This window comes from Limulus polyphemus, unplaced genomic scaffold (genome assembly GCF_000517525.1).
Source record: "Limulus polyphemus unplaced genomic scaffold, Limulus_polyphemus-2.1.2 Scaffold125, whole genome shotgun sequence".
NCBI lineage: Eukaryota > Metazoa > Arthropoda > Merostomata > Xiphosura > Limulidae > Limulus > Limulus polyphemus.
In genome coordinates, this window is record NW_013665735.1 from 38,605 (window position 1) to 50,632 (window position 12,028).

General features: G+C 31.7%; 1 protein-coding gene across 3 annotated transcripts in view; it reads left to right on the plus strand.

Annotated features, from left to right (window-relative positions):
* LOC106473000 overlaps positions 1 to 12,028 on the plus strand; it is a 40,714-nt gene that overhangs the window by 16,131 nt on the left and 12,555 nt on the right. For 2 of the 3 annotated variants that reach the window (XM_022402430.1, XM_013933676.2), the window contains exons 3-9: positions 398 to 585; positions 1,355 to 1,557; positions 2,497 to 2,638; positions 7,504 to 7,597; positions 7,857 to 7,976; positions 9,378 to 9,434; positions 10,909 to 11,025. In XM_022402430.1, coding sequence (XP_022258138.1) covers positions 455 to 585; positions 1,355 to 1,557; positions 2,497 to 2,638; positions 7,504 to 7,597; positions 7,857 to 7,976; positions 9,378 to 9,434; positions 10,909 to 11,025 — 864 coding nt within the window. In that variant the 5' untranslated portion in view covers positions 398 to 454. Of the gene's footprint in view, positions 1 to 397; positions 586 to 1,354; positions 1,558 to 2,496; positions 2,639 to 7,503; positions 7,598 to 7,856; positions 7,977 to 9,377; positions 9,435 to 10,908; positions 11,026 to 12,028 lie in introns of those variants that run through there. The other variant, XM_022402432.1, reaches the window with a different exon arrangement.

Genomic DNA, 12,028 nt, shown 5'->3' on the forward strand with positions numbered 1-12,028 from the left:
ATACACTTAAATGTATTATAGACATGTTTAGAGTTTTAGGCTTATCCAGAGAAACAATCTCATGAATATTCTATAAAGTGCTGTGAACTTTGAAAATTTGTAAGTTTATACGTTGTTTTTAGTTTTGTTTCAGTAATATATGGAAACATTTTTAAATAGAATAGTTCTGTAATAAGGTAAACAACCATCAAACTATCACACCTCGGTTAACATTAGTCTTCAATATAGTTTATATGTTTAATCGTATTACATCTTAACATTAGGTTTATTAATAGTCTTATTGATCGATCAGTGTCTAAATATAAGTTAAGTTTTTTGTCGTTGATATATAATAATTTTTAAAATTTTTGGTACACTAATTAAACTACTACTTCTACATTTGTTATTATTGCTACAGTTTAGGAGGGAATAAACCAAGTCATTCAACAGACTCCCACGTGTATCAGCATTGAAGATGGCACATGTACTGTTGCCATGCGACATGCCTAGTTGGACAGACACCCAACGTCAGCTAAGCCAAATAAAAATGTTACAAACTTCAGACCACTTGGTAATCGGACTGCAAAAGCTGTACGATGGTTGTAGGTCTGTTGAAAATTTTCGATACAAAATTCATTTTAAAAAACCTACTGAATACTGTACATAAGAGATCTTAAAACAATGTGAATCCTGTTTATTTTACCATAAATAAATGTTAAAAAGGCCTATAAAATATTGGTAAAAAATATACTATGAAAATATTGTAGGACATGCGATATACTAATGTAATTTTTACAGTTTAGAATTCTCCCGATATTAACTGAAGTGATTATGTAAAACCTTAAAACAGCTAGCAATATTTTTGTTATTTTATTAGAATTTTTTGTACCTCGAAATTTTATTTTAAACTGTCAGTTACATCTAACGTTGTTACATTTCCCCATACTTTAAAAATTAAAAAAATCATAAACTAATTAAACTTGCTTAAAACGATAGCATGTGAATGAACCGTTTCTTTTATAAATTAAATAAAAACGAAGTATTTCAATATGATGTTCATAACCTATCAATTTCTACGATAAAATGTTTTCTTATTTTGTTACTATGTTGGTATTATGATAACATATAGTTTCCTTTATTGTTAACTTCAGATTGGTGTATCTGTGGATTTTATAGCTGAGATAACATTTAAAATGTAGAAAGCAACAGTCATGCATGATATAATGTGGTAAATATTTACGGAAGTTCCAAATTAAAACTTTATACAAGGGTATATAGTATGTTCTATCGAAATATTATTATTCTATATGGATATTTTTGGTAAAATTTCCTTCTCTCGCTCTCTTTTTTTGCTTGTTCCTTGCTACATTTTTAGTATCAGCCTAGACCCCGATGATAACCCACCTAAAGGAGACATTCTCAGATTTGAAGGGCTTAGGAAATTTATAGATGAAACAATGACAGCGGAAGAAAAGTCACGATTTTTCAAAAAAACGTTGCCTACTTTGATAAATAGTGCCCTAAAGCTACGACTTCTGAAACCAACGGCAGGATTTCATTTTTTGTTACAGCAGGAAGGTAGATAAATCAACTAGTTATTGAAGCACTATGAATAATATAACAATGATAAAGAAAGGTATATATTTTATCCATTTAAAGAGTCCATTTCTAAGAAATTGTTATTCTAAAGAATACTTAATACTGCATAATAGGTTTAATATTCTTGTTTTTTTGTGACACATAGATTAGTCTCATTTGAAAAATATTCGGTTACAAAAACAATGTCAATATAGCAAAAACTTGACTTTATTCGCTTGTTGTGCTTATGTTACATTCAGTTACATATATCTTTATTTAATTATTTAAAACTATTCAAGTCTGGTTTTAACATACATATCAACAATGTTAACTTTAACAAGGAAATACTGAACAGTATATTTTACACGTTTCTCATTTGTAGAATAGGATCACTATGTTTCTTTGTAACAGGTGATCTACATACTACATCTTCAAATGATTTCATACTGAAATATTACCTCTTTGATACGCTTAAAATAACAGGTTATTATGATTTCACTGAAATTATTCCGAACCACGATTATGCATTACAAAACTAAATGTTTATAATTTATGAAATATAATAAATTTATTAAAACCAGAACACATAATTTAATCTACGTAAAGCTTTGATGAACCTAAAATTTATATTTGTTTTATCGCCACATGCAAAAGAATTATTTCAGAACAATTAATACTTAAACAATAAAAATACAACTTTGGCTACAGGACGCATGCTGTAGTGTGAGACAAAACTTAAGTAAAGAGATTAAATTTGTTAGCCTTTTATACAAAAAAACAACAACAAAAAAGCTTTAACAGATCAAATGGTAATATTTTATATTGCCTGAATGTTTAAGATATCTTTTTCACTAGAGTTTGTTGGTCTAAATGAAATGTACATTTATAATGTATCACAAATGTTTTATTTGTTGTTTAATATTAATATCATCTTTTCAGAACAGTACCAAAGCCTTGACCGCAGATTACTCGTTTCGCTAGTGTCTAATGCCTTTTGTTCTCTTCTGCCAAAAAGAACTGTTAAAACCCATCCAACGTTACAAGACTTCAACTTCGGTGAGTTCTTTCGTCAAATGAAAAGGTAAGCTTATTTATTGTTGCTTAAAACAACATTTCTTATAACTACCATTTTGCAATAAAAATGTTTGTATAATTAATTCTTGAACATAAAATTTGTTTTCTTTCTTTTACTTTCCTCCAACGCCGTTAAAACCTTGAATAATCGAATGGCTTTCTTTAACATTCATATTGATTTTTAAACACAACCTGGAATGGCATAGTGGATAAGGCGCTTGACTTGCAATGTGCGAGTTGTGGGTTCAAATCCCGTCATCGAACATGCGCGCCCTTTCAGCCAAGTTTGTAATGTTACGATTGATCTCACTTTTCGCTGATAAAGAGTAGTCCAAGAGTTGATGGTGTTGACTTGCTGCTTATTACTGTTAAATTTAACACGGCTAACGCAGACAGCCCTCGAATAACTTTGCGCGAAATGCAACTAACAAAGACATTCAAACTCATTATAAGAAAACTTGATCAATCAAATCATCCACGAAGTTCAAATAAGCAAAACTTATTAATAAAATTTCAACCAGAGTAATTTATTGTTGTTTTTTTTTGGATTTCGCGCAATGCATTTCAAAACAGTTGTTTTTGATAAGATTTCTTATTGATCTACTTTTTGATATAATTTTAACAATTATTGTTTCAGGAATCACAACCTTGTTCTACAATTTCATTTTGAATAAGTATCTAAGGGAATAGATATATAATTTAAGCCGTTAGAGCTTAGTATAATACTATAATTCAGGTTAAATGGTATATTTTAATCAGAAAATATCACGGACCAAGATATACACATGAGGCAAAGTGTAAAAAATTCATTAAATTCCAACACTTGTAAGTTAAATAAACAAAATATATCCTACAAAAAATTGAGAGCATGTTTAAAACCAAAGTGTGTTTAGTATTTCGAACGTCAACGGCACCTAATGCGACACATGGACTGAAAGGCCAGATCAGAAACCTCCAAGATAAAGTTATAGCCATTCCTAATTCTGAACTGCTGATAAGAAGGAAAGCTACTAATCAACAGAACCTGACGCCTACATGGGTACTCTTAACCGAACAGAGGGATTGACAGTTGCTTTTATAACGCACACACAACTTGTTAGGACGTATTCAGGGAATATTGCGAGCTCGAACCGTGGACCTTCAGATCCTTAGCACTGCACGCTAACTACTAGGTGAATTATCCCAAAATTGAAGCGAGATAGAATTTTAGTACCAATAACACTAACGATAACAATCAAAATTAAAAGAAGTATTCTCTAAATGGAATTATCGTAAACGGGTGTCTGGGCTGAGTTTTAGTAACAAAGTTGTATCCATCGAAACAACATCTGTCCTGGATAAAACGCACAAGCCCTGGATTATCACACTGAACCATGTATTATTGATTAAAATATATTTCATTATAGAAATTTCTTTTATGACTTTCAAACCTCAGGTGGAAAGCTTTGTATCTGTTAACCTTCAGAAACGAAGTTAATAGTATCATGTCTGCTGTCTTCAGAAAGACTGAAGATAGGAAGTATTTTCAAATCCGTTCCAGCAGTGAAACATTTTTTTTTACATAAGAAAGTTCTTAGTGATCCTATTTGATGTATTGTAAACGTAACATAGTTAATTTTAAACTATATCGTTTAAAGTGTTAGAAAACATATATCTACAATGAATTTCTAAGTTATTAAAATAAACCTGCATATAAAAAAACGCATGCACATTAGAATGACATCTATATTGTTGTTTCTAGAGTAATCGCCAGTGTGCGTCAGCTGTAACACAATTCCGAAATAAACTTTGGCTTAACGTATATATTTATACATTCTGGCAGCTGTTTTGTTTGAATTAGGTTTTAGTTTTGTTTTACAATGCAACAGAAATAGCAATAATCGATGTGCCCTACTCTGCTGATAGCGCCTGCTGAAAAATATGAAGGCTATAATAATCAAGAGGCTTAATGTACTTTTGTAAGCTGTATAACTGTCGCCATTGCGTTAATAATGATAGAGTGACGGTGTTGTCTAAAATATGACAATGTTAAGTTTGCGTTTTCTTAATAGAGCATCATATTAAGAACACAGAGTAAGAAATCTGTATCACTTGACAATGGTCGTTTTTAATGGCTTGTGCTCTATTGACAAACGTGAATTTATAGCGTTTGAAAGTAACATAATTAAAATAAATTTTACATTATCGAATGCAGACAGTGGTCTCTTTATTCGACTACTTCACTTTAAATGCACGATTTGTTATGTTGGAGGATAGAACGATGTGCGAAAAGGCTTATTACAAATCTCAACATGTTTATTGAAGCGTTCATCAAGTCTCATCTACTCAAACATATTTCATATTTTTCTTGCAGCTTAAGTATGTATATGTAATTAATACAGACTACTACTGTAGCTACACATTCCATACTGGAAGGTATTAAGCGTAGAAAAAATGTTATCCACACAAAGCAGTACATTCGTTTTAAGACAAATGTCTTAAGAAGTTTTGCCACCTAGTGGCACAGCGGCAAGTCTGCGGACTTATAACGCTAGAAGCCGGGTTTCGATACCCGTGGTGGGCACTGCACAGATAATCCATTGTGTAGCTTTGTAAACTTGTACAAAGCCAATTGTATACTTTGACTGTGTAAGTTAAACATAAACATTTCCCTTCAATAGTTATTTTTTATTATTTTAATAGTGGTTTTGATTTATTAATTATTACTATTGTTTCGTGTTTTAATATACCCAACATTAAATGGTATGGGATATCTAAATTTTTTTTCTAAAAGACTTATATTAGAATATTGTATTGTATTAAGATGCTTGTAAATTGATATCGATAGTATTTTTATTTGAATACTTTTTATATTTTCCTCTATTTATTTTACTGACAGTTGAAGTCCATAAGCGCGATTTAATTGTTTTTCGAGTTTCCTGTGAGACGTCACCCAGTGGCACAGCGGCATGTCTGTGGACTTACAGCGCTAAAATTCGGGTTTCGATACCCGTGGTTGACACAGCACAGATAGCCCATTGTGTAGCTTTGTGCTTAATTACAAACAAACAATCTTGTGAGATACTCGCGAAAGTGCTTCCAATATAACTCACTTTACAAATAAAATAAAACTCTAATTTAACGTTAAATATATATTGCATTTACTTTTCTATCCATTTATCTGTTTGTATTAAGGATTTGCTTTATTTTGCGTTCATTCTAATCCAACAAGGAACATAGCTTCGAGGCTTTTAAACTGACTAAGCTCAAATAATCACTTGTTAGTAGAGAGAGAGATACATTTACAGATTATGGAAGCACATGCAAATTAGCCACTGAGAATGTTGAGATATTTCCTAAACTCCAATTATGAGGTAGACATGCAACTGTCTTTCATCTCCAAACAGATCACGTTGCCGAGGCTTGTAAAATCTCCCCAAAATGTGTTAGGTGGCTAAAAGTGTGTTTGATATCTGTTTACGAAAAGAAATATCCGTACAATTAAATTGTTAAACGATACAGAGCCAGAGGGCATAAAATTTCGAAGAAGGTATTCTTCTACGTTCTCCATGGAAACGGAAAAACTCCCACGGCGGAATATTCAGGACAGCAATGGGTTTCAAAACCACATTTCAAATTAATCAAAAGAAGCTTTCTCATTTGTAAAGTGAAGGCTATGGTTAGGAAAAAGAACCTTTCAATTCATAGAGTCACATAAATGAAGATAGAAATATCTTCTGGTACCATTAAGAAAATAATAGATAAGTATTTGAAGTTAACTAATGCTCACAAATCAAACGTTCATGTGCTTCCAGCATTCGAAATAAACAGCTGTTTCCATAGGAATATGAACTAAGAAATTTGGACAACAACCATTCCTTTCGAACAAATGCTAATCAAGCCCCCCAACCCCCGTTGCAGCTCCAACAAATTTGTGTTCCTCTATTCTGCATAAGAATACGCTTGGTCGTAGGTTCGTTCGTTTCTGGTATTTATTTAGATTTAAAAATAATTATTTCTGAAGAAATAATTATTAATCTAGGGTGCTCGAAAATTAAACAATCCTCCTTCACCCCGCGCGTGGCCTAGGACTAGGGGCTTAACTTGAGAAAATAGGAAATTAATGCAGACAAGGTGTGTAAATTTAAAAAGGTAAACGTTATTGTAACGGTAAACAATAAAAAGTGAAGAGCAAAGTAAAGTAAACTAAACTTCATAAGAAGAGTGGGACAACATTGACATGATAGCACCCAGGAAAAGCCTGATCTCAAGGAAACATCTCTGTAGGGACATTGTTGAGAAACAGGGGAAGCAGATAAAACATGGCTGTCTGGAAAAACACAGTATTTATTAGTATGTCGGATTTAATTAGTGTTTGCAAAAAATATGTAAATGACCTTTCATATAATTCTAGTAATTATAAACATTACCATTTGATAAATCACTATCACACGGAATAGTATGTTCACTGCAAATTATTGTAATGGTTGAACACACGAATTCCATTTGGTAAAATTATTGATCTATTAAAAAGGCAAAAAAGGACAAAAATCAAGCCTTCCCATTAAAAAAAAAAGTTTCGCCAACACTTTTCTATTACATGCATTCAATCTACTGCTCTATAGTTATTCAGTTAACTGTAAATCACCCTACAAGATATCTTTAGAAAATGATCAGCCACCATTATAATTTAAAAAAATGAAAGCTTTCTCTGATAGTATTGATAGTAATAATTTTGTAGAAATCAAGTATCGATAAGAACAAAAACTAAATATACCGGAATCATACTTTGTATGTAGTTGAAAGATGAAAGGTAATATTCACTATACTCTATAGAATTGTCCATATAATATACATAATTGTTCTGCAATCGATTCGGATTTGATTTTTTAGTTCAAAACAACAAAAGAATCTAAGAAATATTTTCCGATACTTCGACTTTGTGGGCACCCAAGAAATGAAAGGAAAAGTTCGGTTCTATAGACAGGTATGTTTCTGTTAGTTATATTTCGATATATATGCTAGAGAACCCTTATAATATCAGACAACTTAATTCTTATGCCTATCTATGTGTCTCGAAGTTCTAAGCATTGATATGGCTTCTACAATCACAGAAGACTCTCTAGTGAAGTTTAAGTAAAATAACTTTATTATTATTATATGCTGCTTATGATCGGTTTACTCGCAGTTTTAATATATGTAATCTTAAGAATGTTATTGATTTATTTTTCTGACACAATATTTAGGTTCTACCCTTCAAATCAATGCCTTCCCTTCCTGAGTGGTTATGCAGTGATCAACCGTTATGCCCTCTTGTGGTGCGTACCCAAGGAACTCCAAACGACGCAGAACTTCATATGTACAGAGTAAGAAATATTTATACAATACATAAAAATTAATAATTATCCTAAAATTATGAATTTAATGACAATTTTTATTTCAAATATTATAATCCGAAGTTAATATTAAGAAACAGTGGACGTAACGCTGTTTATTTCCTCTATTAACCTAATTCATACGTCAATTCATTATATAAATTAACTGAAGAGGAAAAAAAGTAAGGCTATTGGAACATAAACATGAACCAGAAATAAACAAAACTGCAATCTCTTCCTACGTTGCTGCCAGAATGAAGTATTTAGAAGAAATATTACCATATATACTCCACAATACAAAACAAAAACAAAACAAAAAACGCATGCATAAAATAATATCCACAAAAATAATCCATGACCATGGTAACCGTAGCAACCACATTCAACGTGTTATAGACATCTTCAAATCGAAATTCACAATACCATGCATTTTACAAAGAGAAAAATACATTTAGTAGTTGAGCTGAAACACTACTCCCACTAACGTTTAAAATAAAAATGAAAAGATACACTTGACCTTAAGTTTGATTTTGAAAATTAAGACAATAAAACCCAAAAACTATTCTTCTGCCTACTTATCTATCTCGAAGTTCTAAATATTGATCAAGTCTTAACTTTGATATAATTTCTGTAATACAATCACAGAGATTGTTTAACGTAAGAAAAATATTTTTATTGTTATATATTGCTAAGTATACTAAATCCAGCGTTTTATTCTATGCATCAAATTATATTTATTGTTGTCTAACATGATATTTAGATATATTAAGAACGATACTTAAACTTTAAAAAAATGTATTAAAATAACACCAAAAACACAATGAAACCCTTGTTTTACTTTGGCCATATTTAATAAAGTAGAAGTGTTCCTTCGTTGACAGCTTACTGGTAGCTGTGGTGAAATTGATCAGATGTAACTACAATGGATAATCGAAACACAGTGGTCTAGTCTCGTGTCCTTTAAAGGCATGGCCACCCTTCTTCCCAGGAGAAAATATTCTAAGGAGCTTGATTAAGTTGATGCTATTCTATGCTGTTAGGTATAGTGATATTCGCGGGAAAGTGGTGTGCGAGAGCGAGGGAGAGTAACAAAATGACATGAAAAGCAACTATATAATATAATACAAGTAATTATGCGTGTTTGATGCGAAGTTTTCCGTTCAGTATGTGTTCAGACTTAAACTATGGTATGTATATGTTTCAAGTCAGAGGTGAAGTAATTTTACCTCCTTTGTGTATTGTCAAGGTTTTTATTAGGTCATAAGAAATCACTTGAGCCCTCATTGAGGCGGTAAAATTGAAATATTAAGTTGAAAGTGCACACGAATGTTTATTTAAGCGAAATTTATGTGCAAGTATTCACTTTTGATTCAAAAACACTCTTTTTTACAGGTATGTGACTGTAGTGCAAGAATTGGAGGTGACGTCTTAAAGGGCGCAATAACAGAAGTGAGTGAAGGCGTAAATCTACATGGTGATCATAAAGAAAACCCCATATCTAAAATGATTATATCCTAAAAAATACTTCTCCGAGGGATTCAAAATTTCATCAAAATGTGAATTATTCTTAAAGTACTTATATATGCTGTGTCTATCTCATGGATCAAACCCCGAATTTTAGTGTTATAAGTCTTGAAGCTTACCGCTGAGTCACTGGAGGACATTTAAACACGAGATAGAAGTGAAGTTACACTGTTATTGCCACTTAGAGTTTTAATTTTTTTTCTTCATAATCGTCATAAAGATGTTACTTGTTCGAGAGTAATAATGTAAAACGCCTATTATAAAAATAATTAAATTAATGCAACAACCCTAAGTGTAATATAGAAGACAAGTTATATTGCCTTACAATACCCTTCTTTTTACTTGATGAAATTTAACAGTTCTTTTAGCTTTACTATTATTAATTAGAGGGTTAGTAAACTGTTAATAAAAAATGTGTGTGATGTTTGTGAGCCTTTTAATCTTCGTAAGAAAAACTAAAAAGGTAAGATATTTCAGTAAGTTTTCAAAAGCAAAGCCGTTTAGTTTTTCTTTTGCTTTAAATTACTGATATTTTATGCTGAAATATCTTGACGAAACATGCTATAAAAGGCACAGTTTTAGAAAAATAGATTATATATTATTCAAGATTGCATAAAGAAACTAATTCTGTTTAATAATATGAAATTGGTTTATTTTTAAGTTACGGTTTAAACGCCGAAAGTCGACGAAATATTGAAAACCAGAAGGCACACCTCTGATTTCGAGTGGCAATGAACAAATTAAGAGGAATTTGGATACAAAGAATAAAATATATGCAGTTAATTTGTGTTTATAACAATTCTACGGCCTATTAGTTTCAATATTTAGCCGACATTCGGCATCTAAACTGTAACTTTTCAAATGTTATGCTGCATATATATAAATAGCGTTTTATAGAATCTTTGTTTTCTCATCGTCTAATCCACTGACGAGTTTTAACTTTTAAATTAAAACTTATTGCGAAATGACGTGTGTGAGACAAAAAGATAGCTCTCAAATGCTGTTTTTTACGTACTTCTGTTTTCGAGCTACAATGGACAAAGTAAGGGGAATTAAAAAAACATCTGAAGGTAACTTGTTTTTAATAACAATTATGTATATTTAATTTTAGAATGTATGAAATTATGAAAAAATTGAAACATATGAATAAGAAATTATAAATTTCGTTGTTAGTTTTGAATAACCGTGTTACATCAAGGTCATGATATTTATACTAGTGACTAAAAATAGGATCGCTTATTTTGATCCGGTGGGATAACGGTAAGTCTACGGACTTACGACGCTAAAATCAGGTGCTCGATTCCTCGATGGACACAGCAGATAGCCCAATATGGTTTTGCTCTGAACCAAATAATATGTAAAGTTTTCATACATTGTTCAATTCTATGTTTTTATCTAGGAAGCTTCTTTACTCTGTCTTACACCCGAACTACTTGTTGCCCTTTGTTTTGTGGAATCTCTAGCAGATAATGAAGCCCTTGTTGTTGAAGGAGCGCTCTCTGTAGACGAATCAACGGTAAATCTAAACGTTACTTCTAAAAGATATATATATATTAATTTCATAGTGCTGAATTTCTAGAGCGTCACATGAAAATAGTCTTAAGTGCAAAATTTGTTTCCATTTTTATTGCCGAATCAAGGTCCTATGTATAAAAAAAATTAATATGTAAAACCAGACTACTTTGAAAGCTAAACAAAACATTTTTATGTCTCTGTAAACAATGTTTTTATATTGTTTCTCCTTCTAAGCACTTTTCAATATCAACCGCCTTTACTTCATTTCTCGGCGGATTGAAACTTGGTAGGGTTATACCTTAGTCTAATACACCCAGATATCTTTTTCATTTTTTTTTTTAAATTTAGGCCTTTTCAGGATTTTATGGGGTCGAAGATCAAACAACCCCAAAATATACATTTTGTGCTCCTGTGTTTTGGATCAATTACTCGGCTTTTTGACCAATTTACATGAGAATTCGTACAAATATACTTTTCTACAGGTCCCACATATTGACAAACAAAAATAGTGGACTTACCCATTTGTAGTAATTATAGGGGGTCGAGATGCCACAAAACATACTTATAGGGGTTTTGGTCCGTGTCTTGGCAACTGTACGTGAGATTTAGTACAAAGATATTTTTTGCAGGTTCCAAACAAAGATATAGACAATTTTGCAATTTTTGTCACTTGCTCAATTTTTCAGAGAGGAAAGCCCAATTTGGGGTTTTAGTGCACTATTTATGTGTATGTCAACCAATTTAAATGGGATTTGGTACAAAGATACATTCTTGCAGATCCAAAGCAGTGATACAGACAGTTTTAGATTTTTCTGGTGTCAAAACTGGCCATGTTGAGGTTGCATGGCGGGGACCCTGTTGCATTTGCCCGCAAATGTTGCTTCTTTAATGAAATCATTTTACTCTTTAGATTACTTTCATGTGTTGCTTGAAACTGCTTTTACAAATAATGGTTTGGTTTGTTTTGAATTTCGCGCAAAGCTACACGAGGGCTATCTGCGCTA